The 17,611-nt window shown below is 36.6% G+C and overlaps 1 protein-coding gene across 2 annotated transcripts in view; it reads left to right on the top strand.

Moving 5' to 3' along the window:
- Window positions 1-14,261, top strand: part of GXYLT1 (glucoside xylosyltransferase 1) — a 53,819-nt gene extending 39,558 nt beyond the window's left edge. For both annotated transcript variants that reach the window (XM_043563404.1, XM_043563405.1), the window contains one exon: window positions 8,336-14,261. In XM_043563404.1, coding sequence (XP_043419339.1) covers window positions 8,336-8,497 — 162 coding nt within the window. In that variant the 3' untranslated portion in view covers window positions 8,498-14,261. The remainder of the gene's footprint in view (window positions 1-8,335) is intronic.
- The last annotated feature ends 3,350 nt before the right edge of the window (window positions 14,262-17,611 follow it).

The following is a 17,611-nucleotide window of genomic DNA, read 5'->3' as shown; positions in this document are numbered from 1 at the left end:
CCTCTGCCCTGCCACCCACCACCTCCCTGCTTGCACTCTGTCTTTTTCTCTCTCTCTCTCAAAATTAAATAAACATTACAAATTAAAAAATAAAGTGCATAATTCAGTAATTTTTAGCATATTTACAGAGTTGTGCAACCATCACCATGAGGGAATTTTGGTGTTTGCTTCCCCCCTCTTTTCCTGCCAGTTGTTGTAGGTTCTTTGTATTTTAGGGACATTAGTCCTTTTTCTGTGATATCTCCTAGAAATATTTTCTGCCAGTTCTACTTTGTTTATAGCATTTTTTGCAAAAATTTTTTTTTTAATTTTATGTAATCAAGTTTTTAAAAGTTTTAAGAAAAATTCATAATTAGAAAGCCTTTTAATTCTTACACTCAGGTTGTAGAAAAATTCACCTGCATACTGTATCATTTATTACATTTAGTCTTCTGCTCAATTTGGAACTTAATCTTTTGTATTCGGTGAGGTATGGACCTTTTCCCAAATGGCTATCTTCTCTCAATACCCGTTTATTTAAGTCTGTCTTTAACCCAAAGGTTTGAGATACTGACTTTATTATATACTAAAGTTCTGTTGTAATATCTGGATTTTCTGTTTTGTTACATTGGCCTATTTTTGTACTAATGCAATACTATTTTAATTATAAAGGTGTTGTGTTATGTTTTAATATTTGGTAGGGTTACTTCTTCTTCAGAGCCTGTTCTTACTGTTTTCCTAGCTATTGTAGATATCTTTTTCTACAAATATTAACTCACTTTGTATTTTTATTGGTAGTGAGTCCGCTTCTTAGGAGCTGCAGACATTTTGATGGTGTTGAAACGTTTGGTTGTTGAGACATCTTAATCAAGAACAAGGGCTATCTTTCCATTTGTGTCTTTCATGAATGTTTAATAGATTTGTTCATATTTTGAACAGATCGTAAGTTTATGCTTCAGTATTTTAATTTCTTTGTTGCCTTTGTAAACAGGATTTCCTCTTTTTTTTTTTTTTTTAACCCCCCCCCCCCACATGCTGGTGTCTGGGATTTCCTTTTTTTATTATTATTATTATTATTTTAATATAATTTATTGTCAAATTAGCTTACATAAACACCCAGTGCTCATCCCAACAAGTGCCCTCCTCAGTGCCCATCACTCATTTTCCTCTTTTAAGCATCTGCTTTATATTGACAATGAAAAAAATTATACTGCCCCTCCCCCACCCTTGTCTTAGATATCTGTTCTTTTTTTCCCCCCGGTCTTAACAATCCTTTTATGTAATTAAGGTGAGTTGACAGGGAGCGATTATACTTTATTTTTTTATTTTTTAATTTTTCTTTTCAATATATGAAGTTTATTGTCAAATTGGTTTCCATACCACACCCAGTGCTCATCCCAAAAGGTGCCCTCCTCAATAACCATCACCCACCCTCCCCTGCCTCCCACCCCCCATCAACCCTCAGTTTGTTCTCAGTTTTTAACAGTCTCTTATGCTTTGGCTCTCTTCCACTCTAACCTCTTTTTTTTTCCTTCCCCTCCCCAATGGGTTTCTGTTAAGTTTCTCAGGATCCACGTAAGAGTGAAACCATATGGTATCTGTCTTTCTCTGTATGGCTTATTTCACTTAGCATCACACTCTCCAGTTCCATCCACGTTGCTACAAAGGGCCATATTTCATTCTTTCTCATTGCCACATAGTACTCCATTGTGTATATAAACCACAATTTCTTTATCCATTCATCAGTTGATGGACATTTAGACTCTTTCCATAATTTGACTATTGTTGAGAGTGCTGCTATAAACATTGGGGTACAAGTGCCCCTATGCATCAGTACTCCTATATCCCTTGGGTAAATTCCTAGCAGTGCTATTGCTGGGTCATAGGGTAGGTCTATTTTTAATTTTCTGAGGAACCTCCACACTGTTTTCCAGAGTGGCTGCACCAATTTGCATTCCCACCAACAGTGCAAGAGGGTTCCCGTTTCTCCAGCATCTGTAGTCTCCTGATTTGTTCATTTTGGCCACTCTGACTGGCGTGAGGTGATATCTGAGTGTGGTTTTGATTTGTATTTCCCTGATGAGGAGCGACGTTGAGCATCTTTTCATGTGCCTGTTGGCCATCCGGATGTCTTCTTTAGAGAAGTGTCTATTCATGTTTTCTGTCCATTTCTTCATTGGGTTATTTGTTTTTTGGGTGTGGAGTTTGGTGAGCTCTTTATAGATTTTGGATACTAGCGCTTTATCCGATATGTCATTTGCAAATATCTTTTCCCATTCCGTTGGTTGCCTTTTAGTTTTGTTGGTTGTTTCCTTTGCTGTGCAGAAGCTTTTTATCTTCATAAGGTCCCAGTAGTTCAGTTTTGCTTTTAATTCCCTTGCCTTTGGGGATGTGCCAAGTAAGAAATTGCTACAGCTGAGGTCAGAGGTCTTTTCCTGTTTTCTCCTCTAGGGTTTTGATGGTTTCCTGTCTCACATTCAGGTCCTTTATCCATTTTGAGTTTGTTTTTGTGAATGTTGTGAGAAAGTGGTCTAGTTTAATCTTCTGCATGTTGCTGTCCAGTTCTCCCAGCACATTTGTTAAAGAGACTGTCTTTTTTCCATTGGATGTTCTTTCCTGCTTTGTCAAAGATTAGTTGGCCATACGTTTGTGGGTCTAGTTCTGGGGTTTCTATTCCATTCCATTGGTCTATGTGTCTGTTTTTGTGCCAAGGGAGCGATTATACTTTACATACCCTTAGATGGATGCATGAACCAGGTCTCCATGAATATGTTGGGGACCAAGACTTGGGGCAAATCCAAATGGATTTATGATTTTGCTTAATGGGCTATGTCTTCACTGTCTATGCAGCTAATTCACTGATACTTTGGGAGAAATACATGTTACCACTTATCCCTCATGCAGATGTACTCTGTTCGACTAGACTGTGCCTAATCTTATGTGGATGTGAAGACAGAACATAAATAGATAATAGTGCTAGTTTGGTTTAAGTGTGGGGGTCAGGAGAAGAGCTGATTGACCCTATTTTCTAGATACTTGTTTTTTTTTATTGCTAATAACTGGCCTAGTACATCCTCATTAATAGGAATGAGAATGAAAATACTTAACTATAATCCATTGTGACAGAGATGGTACTGAAACTGTTAAGAGCTTTTTGTCTTGAAGGGCCAGGGAAGGCCTCACAAGGAGGCATTTGAAGTGGGCCTTGAATGAGTAAGAGTTTTCCAGGAGGATGGTCTTTCTGGGCAGAGTACTGCTTGAGAAAAAGGTTCAGGGGTTTTCTACACAAAAAATGCTTTTTTCACAAAAAGTCCACAGAGAGGTTAGGTGTGGAGCTGTTCAGTTGGATGGAGTGCTGGGTTCGCAGTGGCTGGGATGGGGTCAGTGTGCTGGTGCAGGGCCAGGTTAAGTGATGATCTGCAGTGATAAGGAACTGAAGTTTTTTCCTGGAAATTGGTGTTTCTCAAATGTGGCGGTAGGTGCAGTGCTGAGAGCATTGTAGGCTACCATTTTGTGTATTTGCTAAGTTTCTTCTTCTATAAACTTGACAGATAGAGTTTCTGGGTAATCAGTTTATCATGATACAGTGACACTCACCGAAGAATTATAAAATTTAGCGTTGATGTTCATTTTAATGTAGCAGACCTTGTATGCCCTCAGAAATCAATTTTGTATATTAATAATGCTTTATCGTGGGTTGTCAAAAGGTGATAAAAAGGAAGAAAAGTACTTTTGGGATTCTGAGACTGCACGATTGAAAAGAAATGCATTCCTATAAAAATAGGATTTCTTTGTTTCCTTTGATCATTAAGAAAATCTGTTATTGAGGAATTAAATCTCACGAGTTTTATATGATCTTTTCTTTTATCTTTGGTAAATATATACCTTTAAAAAGATGAGTAATGGTTTTAAGGTGATTAATTATGCTTGATTTTTAAAAAATAAATCTTTTAAAATATTTTTAAATGCTGAATTAATGATTATTTGTGTTTGTTTTGGATCTGTATTAACTATTGCTATATGTTTCCATTTTTCAATTTAATGAAGTTAATCAGTCTTTTATGGTGCTCTTGCTTAGTGTTTTTATCTTCCCTTATCTATAATTCAACGAGAAGTGTAATTTTTAAAAGCATTGCATTCAGACAAGGGTATTTATGTGAGTTTCAGACAGAAACTTAGTCATAGCCATTGAATGCAGATGAACAATTTGAATTATAAAGGATATGAACCATCTTTAAAATGTAAATGCATGGCTGTGCCTTCCAGCAAATCAGGTTTTACAGTCCATACGTATTTGTTAAATATTAGTTGTTGAGTGAATAAAAATATTAAGATTAGAAATTGCGAATGCAAAATGGGAACAAAACATTTTATTGCTCTAGAAGGTATTTTCTGCTTCATGTATTTCATTCTGAATTACATTTCTTGGTGGTTCTGTGTTAACTTTGATTTACTCCACATCCTGCTTATATTTGCATAACTATCTCTGCAAGGGAGTCCTGAGTGTTCCCCTCCTGTGCAATGGTAGTTCCCACCCCTAGTCCATGGGTCATGTTTCAAGACCCCCAGTGGATGTCTGAAACTGTAGATAGTACTGAACCCTATACCTACTTGTTTTTTCCTATACATACATATCTGTGATAGAATTTACTCTATAAATTAGGCACATAAGAGATTAACGATAACCAATAATGAAATAGAACAGTTATAACAATATATTGTAATAAAAGTCATGTGAATGTAGTCACTCTCAAAATATCTTATTGTCCTGTGCTCACCCTTCTTCCTGTGATGATGTGGGATGATGAAATGCCTATGTGATGGGATGAAGTGAGGCATTGTAGCAGCGTTAGGCTATTGTTGACCTTCTCACAGTGTGTCAGAAGGAGGACCATCTGCTTCCAGACTGCAGTTGGCTGCAGGGAACAGAAACCATGGAAGGTGAAATCGTGGTTTAGGGTTACTATTGGACCTTCTTGTGTGTACTTGGCTCTCAGCATTTTGTTGGATTGAATTGCCATTTTGTCATCTTTTAAAAACCTGTTCTATTCTTTGAAAATGCCTCAGATTATCTAATTGTGGTCATCTTAGCCTCAATACTTATTCACTGCCTTTCAACTGACAGTCTTATGTATAAAAGCATGATCTTAAAAGTTTGTGTATTGGGTACTGTGCCAGTGAAGAAGGAGTGATTAACTGTATGAGGAAAGGCTTCTCAGAAGTGCAGACATTTGAACTGAGCTACAAGGATGAGTACTAGGCAGAGAAGGAAAGGTGAATGAGTCAGGCACAGCATCCAGTGTGGAAAGAGGCCTGTAGTCAGGTAAGGCCACATGTGGCCTCTGGGAAGGGGAACACCTAGATGCAAGTTATGTCCTGCACAACTTTTTGGTGCTACAGATTATATGAATGGCAGAAGGTGCTGGGGCTTCAGGCTGTATTTATATAGTTGGAAATTTTGGTAATTTATCATCTTCTCTCTTAAGGGTAAAATTAGTTGTGTTATGGGGACTAAAATTAGAGCTCTAATTCATGAGGCACTGTTATTATTTCATAAAAATCTTAAAATAGTTTCTCAGGGAAGAAAAAATTTTTTAACCACAAGCACTTGGATTTAAATTACATGAAAATGAATGAACTGAATCTCAAGTACTTCATATTTGTGGGAATTAACTCTTTTTTTTAGTTTATTTTTATTTTGAGACAGATATAAAGAGCAAACGGGGGAGGGGCGGAGAGAGAGGGAGACAAAATAGCAAGTAGGCTCTGCACTGACAGAACCATAGGATCATGACCTGAGTCTAAATCAGGAATCAGACGCCTAACTGCTTGAGCCACCAGGTGCCCCTCTGGGAATTAACTTGTAAGCAGCTTTGTAATATTTTTATTTTATTGTCATTGCTGAGTAAGAAAAAGATCATAGTTTGGTCTTCGCAGTATTATCTGCCTCTCAAACACAGTTGTCCAAGCATGTTTTTTGTGTACGTTGAGATATTACTTGACAGTGTCACTTGATAAAGGTTGCCTCGTTCAACATGGCTGCTGCTTTTAACCCCAAACAAATTTTAGGCACACCTTTACACAGCATAGCTGTTTTCCCAGTTTCCCACTGTTAATTGAGCTTTACCTTTCAACAGGACTTTTGAAACTGATTTGACACAGTTTCATATATTTATTTGGATAAGCAGTGCTGTGTGGTGGTCGGCAGCTTGTAGTTTTGGAGCTGGGGTTGAATTCTGGCTTGGCTACTTACTACCTTTGTAACTAGGAGAATTCTGTCTCCTTGCCTCAGTTGTTTGTAACTTAGTTGCTTGATTGTAAGTGGGGTAATTATATTACCGTTCCTAAAGTTGGTGTGAGGCTTAAATGCTTAATACATTTAAAGCTCTTAGGTGCTTTGCATGTAGGAGGTCCTTTAAACCAAACCAAACCAAACCACACCACACCACACCACACCACACCACACCACACCACACCACACCACACCACACCACACCTAGTCCAGCTTTTAATTTCTCCCAGATACCTATGTGTCAGTTATTTTCTTTCTTTCTTTTTTTAAATTATTATTTTCATTACATTCTTCCTAGTGAAGCTCCCCTTCCCCCCTTTTTTTTTGATCTTCAAAACAATGTTTATCTTCAGTGTATGTGATTGGGTTTTGAAAATCACCCCAAGAGTGATGGTTTCATGCAGTTAATGCTCATAGTTTTCTTTCTGAAGAGATACTGAGGTTTAGCATCTGTTTACATTTATACAGTGATAAAAGCCATGTTACAAATTATCATCCAAGTTCATCCTGTTTCCAAAGGTTGGCTGTGGCTTCCTGCAGACTCACTAATTGTGATTCAAGTGGTCCTTTCCTTTCCTTTCCTTTCCTTTCCTTTTTCCTTTCCTTTTTCCTTTTTCCTTTCCTTTTTCCTTTCCTTTCCTTTCCTTCCCCTCAGTGTCATGGTGGTGAACCTTGGGAATGACCTCAGGTCATTTGATCCTTCTGTGATTTCAGGTTCTGGATTTCCTTCAAGATTTTGCATATTTCACTGATACCAAACTTTCACATAAAATGTTCCATTTTCAAGCCCCATCTATCATTCTAATTGAAAAAATGCCTAGTTGCAAAGGCCAAATAAAACAATATAGCTGGTTAGGGATGCCTGGGTGGCTCAGTAGGTTAAGCGTCCTGTTCTTGGTTTCGGCTCAGGTCATGATCTCGCGTTCTTGGGATCGAGCCCTGCAATGGGCTCTGCGCAGACAGCATGGAGCCTGCTTGGGATTCTTCTGTCCCCTTCTCCCTCTGTCCCTCCCCTACTTGTGCTCTCCCGCTCTCTCTCAAAATAAATAAACTTGAAAAAATTATTTTAAAAAAACAGAGCTGGTTGAAAACACTAAAATCACAAGTTATTTCCACTTAGCTGCTACTACAGTATTTTTCAAAATATATTCCTTGGGATATTAATGTATTTTACAGGGAAAAAGGACTGGTCAAAAATATATTTTGGAAATAGTGGGCCAAACAATGTTCAACATGTGTATTTTTCATTTTACTGTTTACGGCTTTGCTTTGCTTTTTCTTTCTTTTTTTAAAATGTTTATTCATATTTGAGAGAGAGAGAGAGACAGAGTGTAAGTGGTGGGGGAGGGGGGGTGGAGACCCAGAGACAGGGAGACAGAATCTGAAGCAGGCTTCAGGCTCTGAGCTGTCAGCACAGAGCCTGACGCAGGGCTCGAACTCCCAAGCCATGAGATCATGACATAAGCTGAAGTCAGATGCTTAACCGACTGAGCCCCCCAGACACCCTTGGGCTTTTCATGTGCCAGTGTGAGTTCCCACGAAGAGTGCATAATGTGCAGCAGCTCCCAAATGTATTTACCCATGGGACCCCTTTGTGCAGTTAGGGGCTCTTCGGGAAACCCTGAACTGTGCTGGTGTTTTACATTCCTCCCACTCCATGGCTTTCTCTCAATCCTTTGTAGTACAGCCTCAACACTGTTACCAGAGTGACTTTTGTCCTTCCTTAGTGTCTCTCAGACACCTTCAGAACTTTTGATCATCATCTTATACCAGTACGTGTCTCTGGGCCTTCTCTGCCCCTTGTACATGTTCTTTCTTGCCTTGGCTTGGGATGCCCTGCCTCCATTACATCTTCTCTGAAAAACTTTCCCTGATGCCCCCAGTGATTTACTCTGACTTTCTCCACTAATGTGAGATCATACAGCCATTTAATTCATTGAACATATTTGTTGAGCATATATACTTTTTGTGAGACTGGAAGTTACTAATATTAAATTGAAGAAGTTGTTTGGAGTTTAATTAAATTTTTATATATATCTTTGTCTTTTTATTTTCTTTCTCTAGTGTTCTTTTAAAGATGACAACATCCGTTCCTTATTAAAACCTTTAGAACTGGAACTACAAAAGACAGTCCATACCTACTGTGGAAAAATTTACAAAATATTTATCAAACAGCTAACAAAAAGCATACAAGATCGTTATGATAGACCACCAAAGGAAAGGTGATTCTTGGTGACTGCCAAATCAAATGAATTAAAACAACAAAATATCAGGGGATATGTGTGAAGGAATAGTCTTGAATGAAGTATTCAGGAAGGAATTATTCATCTTCAGAATAATTGTTTTTCCTGAAGAAGTTAAATAAGCAAATATTCATATAATGAAGAATAAGTTAAAGTATTGGATCCCAACAAGAAGACACTTTTGATCTCTGATGTTTTGTAATGTTATTTGCTGTCATTCCAGTATTGATGAAAACATTGAATGGTTGTAGCCTACAGAATTTGGTTGACTCTTCTCAAGTAAGTAAGAACAGTAGGGGTGTATGGATGGAGAAAATGTACCTCATACACAGTGAAAACACTCAAACTGTGAGTATAGCAGTAGTTTTATGTCAGCACTAACCTCACTTTAAATGTGTGACACAAAGTTTACAGGAACAGAACGTGTTCTGTTTCTAAAGCAATGTGATGTAACCGATGTAACTATTGACAATCGATGTGTGCCTTTATACATTTCATCTCTGTTTTAAACTATTTCTGTGACAATCATGTTTAAGATTAGATTATAAGTAAGCTGCACGTTTAAAACTGAGCTGTATAAGAAAGTGAAAAAAACGGTAAAAATGTTGGGAGTTTTTGTCTCTGTGTGTGTTTGTGAAACGTAGTATTTTCATTTGTATATGCTAACCTGTCTTGCCAAAACTCAGATCTGAGATTGTTAAACAGATATTTTGGAAATTTTCATCACTTTAAATGAAAATTTTCAGCTTTACTGGGCATTCTGGAAGCAAAAGATCTGCTGATCATAAATGAGAACCTAACTAGTATACTTCCGTCATTGTGGAAAATGTGATGGACCAAAATGCATAAGCTGTATACTTCCTGTGAACAGTAATATTGGTTACAATGAAGCAGGAAAAAAGGTGGTCCATTTAAACTTTTTTTTTTCTTCTACCTCAGAATGGCTTTGCAAGATACTTTTGAAGAAGCAAATGTAGAGAGTCTTACTTTAAGTCAGTCAGACAACGTTCACGAATGATTTGGATTAAGAAGATTGTTCTGAGTATTAAAAAAGTAGTTTTGATTGGTTTAATGTACATGTCTTCCTTTTTTGAGCATCACTTAAGACTTTCTTTTAATCTTGAAACATTATTTCTCTTAGTGTTCTTGACTATTCTCTAACGTAACTGTAGATTTTGAGTACTTAGCATGTACTGTCCTGCAGTGTATGTCTCACTTTAGTAAGTACCACATGGTTATTCTTTTCCCTTTTGATATCTTAATACTTAGAGAAGGGAAAATCATGAAGGAAGAATACCACTTGCGTGAAAATAGTGGTGATTAGCTTTATAAAGCTAGAGTGCCCTCTGTGGAAACATGACATATGCAGATAGACATGGTCAGTGTGGTTGTCCCTGTCTTTTTCACTTTAGTCAGGGTCAAATTGAGAGAGGAAGGTGTAAAAAAGACAAATTGGAAGTTAATAACCAGCCCAGCATTCTTCGAATAGATGGGTTTAGAGAACACAGCCTCTATGTCCTTGGCAGAATGCCATGGTGAATATGAGATCTTGTGAACTGTGCTGAAATTGAGTTTATTGAGTAGAAAATGAGAATCCTAGAATTTTGAAGTTTGGAGGGTACATATAAGATCATTTCTAGTGGCCCCCAAGAGAGAACTTTGCCTGTCTATATTAGACTCTCGTGGGGAGCTTGTTGAGTGTGGATCCCTGGGCTTCACTTAGGAGACTCTTGTACACTGTGTCTAGGATGGAGTCTGCAAACATTTTTTTTAGTGAAGAGATTTAAAAACTACGCAAAAGTAGAACAGTACAGTGGTACTTCTTGCCCAGATCAAACCCTTAAAATATCTAAACGATGTTTGCATTATCTATTCCCCTTTTCTTTGCTGAAGAGTCTCTTAAAGAAAATCCCAGAGAGCCTATTATTTCATCACAATAAGTACTTTGGTAACTATGATGACATCATACCTCCTTTGACGTCATTTACTATCCATCCCTAAGCAAATTTCCTTAATTGTCTCCGATGTTAGAATTAGGGTACAAAAATAAGTCATATGATTCTGTTTTTAATAAGCACCTCAGGTGATTCTGATGTCAGCTAGTTTAGAACTATTAGGAATCATTTTGCCAACTTGAAGATTGAAGTTAGAATACCATAATTCTTGGCACAGCTGGATTATAAATGTGATTCTGAAATATTAGAGTAATTGGGGTTATTGAAAAAATAGGAATTTATATTATTAGTAAGTTTCTTAGTTTTAATTTCCTCAGTGAACAGAGAACCTCTAATAGAGTGGGTTGGGACTATGTAGAGTATGGTCATGATTTAATCCAACTGAACTGTATACTGTGGTCTCATGTTGTGACTTATTTACACTGTCACATGCTCCATACTGTAGGTCAGTTAGAAGGTTCTTCATCTGGTTTATTCAGACCTGACTTAATTGGGCATTTTACCATAAATTGGGGTATGGTGAAAACTTCCTACTTTAGGGGCTATATTTACCTAAAATTTAGGTTATTACAGAAAGTTCATAACAATAGTAAAATGAGTTTTCTGAATTTATCTTTAGATAGGGTAACTTTTTCTTTGAGAATTCTTAAGAAAGGCAGTTCTCAGCATTAATGAAATAAAATTGTAGAACAACTTAGAGAACATATATTTCTTTTCATAAAACAGTATATCTATGCAGTTTATATAAATTACATTATATAATGTTCTTTGAGTCTTTGTGTGAGAACAATTCTGACCTCAGAACGATCTCTGGGCTACGATATTACCAAAGTGGAATGACTTCAAACTGTAGTCAAACTTTATTTGTATGAAGTAGCCATCTTAAAAGAACTTGGAAACCTTTAGAAAATATATATTGTGATTTACATTTTAAAGCAATACATAAAATTTTTTTCCTTGTGAGGAATAGTTCGTAATATATAAGGTAACCCAGTTATCTTTTGGACACTTTAGAACCTGAAATAATAGTACCGCTTATCTGTTGCTCTTTCGTCTTGCCTCCCATGAGATGTTACTGGTATAGTGGAAAGAAAACTAATCTGTGTGTTACATCTGGATTATTTTCTTGGTCTGGGATCCCAGGCATTTCATTTCACCTTCCATGTGCCTTGGTTTGTAAACAATCAATATGCTCTTCCCACCTCATGAGACTCAGAAGTCATAAGTCAGGAAGTTATGTGACTCAACAGAAATGACAGATTTGAATGCATTCTCTATGGCTTGTACATGCCACACGAGCATTACTGTTGAGGTTCTGTTTTGTTATGTTGCCTCCTATACATATCATTTTGTTTCCTTAGGGTGAGTGGATGAGTGTTTTCTGACATGTATTATATCTCCAGTATGAATTTGCTTATATTATGTAAGGAGGAGTTTTTAAGAAAGAGAAAGCAGAGCAGAAAGGGGTGATTATAAATGAATAATCAAATAAAGAGAAGGAAAAAAGAGAAAGTGAGAAAAGTGAGGAAAGAGAAGGGAGTAAAAGTGAGAATGGCAAACGGCAGAGTAAGAGAAAAGATGGAATGAGAGTGGGAAAATCGAGAAGTGGAGATGGAGAGAAATGCTATGGAAACAGTCACTTTTTAGTTTAGCACCCCCTCCCCATGCAACTGTCTTCCTGGCTTGTGTTTCAGTTCATGAGACCCTCCAAGGTCAGGAGGGGTGTTGGCTTTCATAGAGGTGGGCAGCACAGCTACCTTGGTTTGATTTATCAATACTAGAGTCTTTTTCCGGTCACTCTACTCACTGACCTAAATTTAGTGGTGATGATCAACATTGTATTTTTTTTTACCTGGATCCCAGTTTGTGAGCTAAGACCTGTGGAAACATGATGACAGATACCCTCCTTTATAATATTGTTCTAAAGTCATCCCAGGTGTTGGGTTATGCAAGACTAACCACATGGATTCACAGGGGAGGCTGGGGTGGAGGGGATGGCTTGGTTAGGTCCGAAGGGCCCCAGGAATCTTAGCAGCAGTTTTTTACATGAAACTGATAGGAAGCCAAATTTGGGAATCATTGCCCTGCTTTGAATGGCAGTTTACACAATAAATCACATCTATTGATTCCTCAGTAGGCATATTTGCAGTCACACCATTAAGAATGGATTCAAGAGAATAGGAGAAACACACTGAAGGGGAAAGCCTGAAAAGATACTATTCAGTGTCTCTCAGAAGTTTGTATTGTAAGTAATAAATACTTTAATGGTAATCAGAACCTCTTTGAAGTGTTTTGAAAAGATCATGGATCTGTTTTTTGTTTTTAAATAACTCTTTTGGTTCCTTAGAGTAAATAGAGAAGGATAGGAGGGGTGCAATATTTCAGGTGTGAGGCCAGTTATCCATTCATTAAATGTCTTTCAAGTGTCTTAAAACAACAATTGCCTTATGCATTTTAATATTTAATAAAAGTAGATTAAATAGTGATTTGTACTGTAACAGTTATCCTTTTATACATTGCCAAAGCAACCCTTTTTTGCCTCTTAAAGTCTGGCTAAGCTGTTCTGATATTTGCTGTTTCCTAATTAACTGAACATGAAACCAGATTTCTAAAACAAAGTTATATAAACTTAAGACAAGTCTAAGAGGTGGCACAGGAATGTTCTTTTTTTTTTTTTAAACAAAAAATGACTATAATGTTAATTCAGATATCTAGGAATTACTCAACCATGAGAAGAATGTGGAATAGCTGTTGGACTAGGTAGTTCAAAATTGATTATATGTCAAATTTACTTTTAAATGGAAAACAGTGTGTCGTCACCATATCTCTTATCTCTACCAATAATTCCAAGTGTCTAATGGTACTGTTTGTTTAGAATTTTCTATAAACTCAATTTATAAACAAAAGAGTGCCTTTGAAAAGATAGGGAAAAAAAAATCTCTTGAAAATTTCTCTTATTACCAATACTGTGAATGCTTTTTGAAGGGTCTGTGGTCAGGCATTTTAATATCAAACTTAAGAACTGATGCGGAACCTTTGCTTATGTTTAGTTTATATATACAATCTGAATTTGTGAGCATATTCACACACATATTACCATGCAACTCCTTGTAAAACATGAAGAGAACGCAACAGTGTTATTCCATTTAAAAAGTAAGTTAACTTTGACTGTGATGGAAAATAGCTGTTTTTAACTTTGTGTAAAATCTCTTCAGGGAATATTGGAATGTTGTGCAAAAATAATTCAGGGTTTGTAGTATACCTGTAGAATAGGTCATCCATTCAAGACTTAGCAAAACCCACATACATCATATGCATTGTCATCAGTGTTTGAGAGCTGGACCAATGGTTTTTTATGGATGCTGTAATAGAAGATCTATGAAGGGGATGATGTTTTGCACCTGTCCTTGAAATCAGAAACTGGAAAAATTTGCAAGTGTTTCAATTTTTCATAAGCATTTTGCATAAATACATTAATATTTTGAGTTAGTTTGGTCCTAAAGCTACAGGAAGGACTGTTGGTGTACTGTGATATATAGAAATTACTATCCTTAAACTGCCTTTTACCTTAAAATATTATGGTTTTAGGATAATTTGGTTATCTTCCTCCCAGTATTTGGTGTATCTTGAAATTTATTAAAGGGGTATAAGATGATAGATTTGGATGTAACCTGAGAATAATGGAAAGTTGCTTTGTTCTGTTGTGGAGGAATTCAGTTCCTCTTTTTCTTGAGAAACTGTATTGCTGTTGCTAAATAAACATGTACTTGATAAATGTTTAATTTCTTCAAATGATGTGTCTGAATTATTCTAGCAATTATTCCTAAAATTGGAATCTTTAGGGTTGAGATCCCTGATAACTAGGAGCCTAGGCTGTAAGCAATTTCAAGATTGGCTATTTCTACAGCTGAACAGTGTCATCAGAAGCTAGGTACTGTATGTTTTTCAGCATTTTCAGCATGTGAGCTTGGTCTCAACCACATGGCCACAGAGTGACAGCTAATATCCAGGTGCACATGACAACCAGAGGCAGAAATATACGTCTTTTTTTGCAAGAAGAAGGTTCTACTAGCTCTTATAGCCATAATAATGTCTGTCTAAAACAGCCGCTTTGCAAAGGGAATGCAATTCGTTAACAGTTGGCTCAGACCATGGAGATTTGCCCCAAACTTCAAAATGGCCTTCCCTTGAAAAATGGCTGCTTGGAGGAAAGGGAACAACGTTGGCGTTCTGTTAAAAGTTGGTTGGGTAGAAGGGTTAGGAGCTTGGGAGACAGCAACAGACCACACATTGGTTTACTGGCCCAAGTATTTCTTATAATTTCCAGGGGGATTACTTTTCAGATTAGAGACCAGTACATTTTCTGTGCTAAAGGGTAATTTTGCTTTAAAAGTTGTCTGTATTGTTATGATCTCACAGTTCTCAGTTTTATATATTTTATTATTTATACATTGTGTTTTCTAGTCATGATATACAGGGTTTTAAAAGGTTATTGAGATGATGACTACTTCCAAGAAGTCTTTAAAAGTTATTTTAAATTCATGATGAAAAATTTATTAATACTTACTAGCAGTTTTTATCATGTTTTCCATTAAATCTTTTATAAGTTACAGAATGTCTCTAGTGAAACAAAAATTCAAATAATATGGAAGACTTAAAAGTATGTGAAGTAATGCAACCCCTATCAAAATACCAACAGCATTTTTCACAGAACTAGAACAAATAATTCTAAAATTTGTATGGAACCACAAAAGACCCCAAATAGTTAAAGCAATCTTGAGAAAGAAGAACAAAGCCGGAGGTACCACAATCCCAGATTTCAAGATAGACAACAAAGCTATAGTAATCAAACAGTTGTGGTCCTGGCATAGAAATGCGCACACAGATCTATGGAACAGAATAGAGAGCTGAGAAATAAGCCCACATTTAATATGGTCAGTTAATTTATGACAGAGGGGTCAAGAATATGTAATGGGGAAAAGATGGTCTCGTAAACAAATGATGCTGCAAAAAATGGAGAACTACATGGAAAAGAATGAAACTGGACCACTTTTTATACCATACACAAAAATAAACTCAAAATGGATTATAAAGACCTAAATGTGAGTCATGAAATCATAAAACTAGAAGAAAATATAGGCAGTACTCTCTTTGACATCAGCAGTAGAAACATTTTTCTAGATGGGTCTCCTCAGGCAAGGGAAACAAAAGGCAAGGAAAAAAAAACTATTGGGACTACACCAAATTAAAAAGCTTTTGCACAGCAAGGGAAACCATCACAAAACAAAAAGGCAACCTGACTGGGAGAAGGTATTTGCAAGTGACATATATGTGATAAGGGGTTAATATTCCAAAATATATAAAGAACTTCTATAACTCAACACCAAAGAACCAAATAATTCAGTTGAATAATAGGCAGACACCAGAATAGATGTACCAAAGAAGACATACAGATGGCCAAGGCCAATAGACACATGAAAAGATGCTCAACATCACTAGTCATCATGGAAATGAAAGTTAAAACCGTAATGAGATGTCACCTAAAATCAAAAACACAAGAAATAAGTGTTGGTGAGGATGTGGAGAAAAAGGACGCATCTGGGCACTGTTGGTGAGAATGTAAATTGGTACAGCCACTGTAGAACACGTTATGGAGGTTCCTCAAAAAATTAAAAATAAAATTACCATATGATTTGGTAATCCCATTCTTGGGTATTTACCAAAAGAAAATAAAAACACTAATTTAAAAAGAAATACGCACCCCTATATTTATTGCAGCGTTATTTACAATAGCCAAGATATGGAAACAACCCAGTGTATCCATCTGTAGATGAATTGGTAAAGAAGATGTGGTGTATAGAGATGTGTAGATTATAAATACATAGAAAAAATATACATACATACACACCATGAAATATTGCCCAGCCACAAAAAAGGGTGAGAACTTGCCATTTGCAACGACATGGATAGAGCCAGAGGGTATAAGTGAAATAAATCAGAGAAAGGCAAGTAGCATATGATTTCACTCATATGTGGAATTGAAGAAATAATGAACAAAAAAGAAAAACCCAGACTCTTAAATACAGAGAACTAGTGGTTGCCAGAGGGGAGGTGGGTTGGGGAAATGGGTAAAATAAAGGGGATTAAAAGTACAATTACTGTGATGAGCACTGAGTAATGTATTGTTGAATTGTTGAATCACTGTATTGTATAACTGAAACTGATATAACACTGTTAATTATACTGCAATTTAAAAAAGGTATATGAAGTAAAAAATAAAAGGCCCTCCTAACCATGGAGCGCTAAAACGTTTGGTGTGTATTCTTCTAGTCTTTTGTTAAGCACATATATATATGGCACACACACAGGTCTGGTCGGCTCCTACGTTACACACTTCTAGCACTTGCCTTTTTTTCGCATAATATTTTTCCTTGTCAACACATTAAATTTTTAAAAAATGTTTTCTATTTATTTTTAAGACAGAGACAGAGCATGAGTGGGGTGAGGCAGAGAGAGAGGGAGACACAGAATCTGAAACAGGCTCCAGACTCTGAGCTGTCAGCACAGAGCCTAATGCAGGTCTCGAACTCATGAACTTTGAGATCATGACCTGAGCTGAAGTTGGATGCTCAACCAACTGAGCCACCCAGGCACCCCTCCTTGTCAACACATTAGATCCACCTCATTCTTTATAGCTGCGTATGTCATAGTAAATGTACTTGTGTAGAGATTAACATACAGACATCTGAAACATAAATGTGTAAGTAATGAGTTTTTAACTTTATAATAAATAACCACTCTGCCCATTTTGCTACTTAAGTGTAATTTAAGGGGCATTAAATTGTGGACAAACAAAACTAGTACACCTCAGGCATCAAAGTAAATGTCAGACTGTTATATTTTTTTTTATTAGGATCTTTGAATTTTATTTGGATTATGAAATCATCAATATAACCTCTATATAATTTTATAGACAATAGTCTTGAAAAAACAATAAGTTACTTTATTTTTTTATTTTTTTCCCCTCTGTCCCCATCCCCTATTTCCCCCAGCCTCCTACCCACCTCCCCTCTGGTAACCATCAGTTTGTTCTCGGTGGTTAAGAGTATTTCTTGGTTTGTCTCTCTCTCTCCCCCCTCCTT

Source organism: Prionailurus bengalensis, chromosome B4, assembly GCF_016509475.1.
Source record: "Prionailurus bengalensis isolate Pbe53 chromosome B4, Fcat_Pben_1.1_paternal_pri, whole genome shotgun sequence".
Lineage (NCBI taxonomy): Eukaryota > Metazoa > Chordata > Mammalia > Carnivora > Felidae > Prionailurus > Prionailurus bengalensis.
Note: the sequence above shows the minus strand (reverse complement) of the source record. Positions and strands in the feature narration are given on the sequence as shown.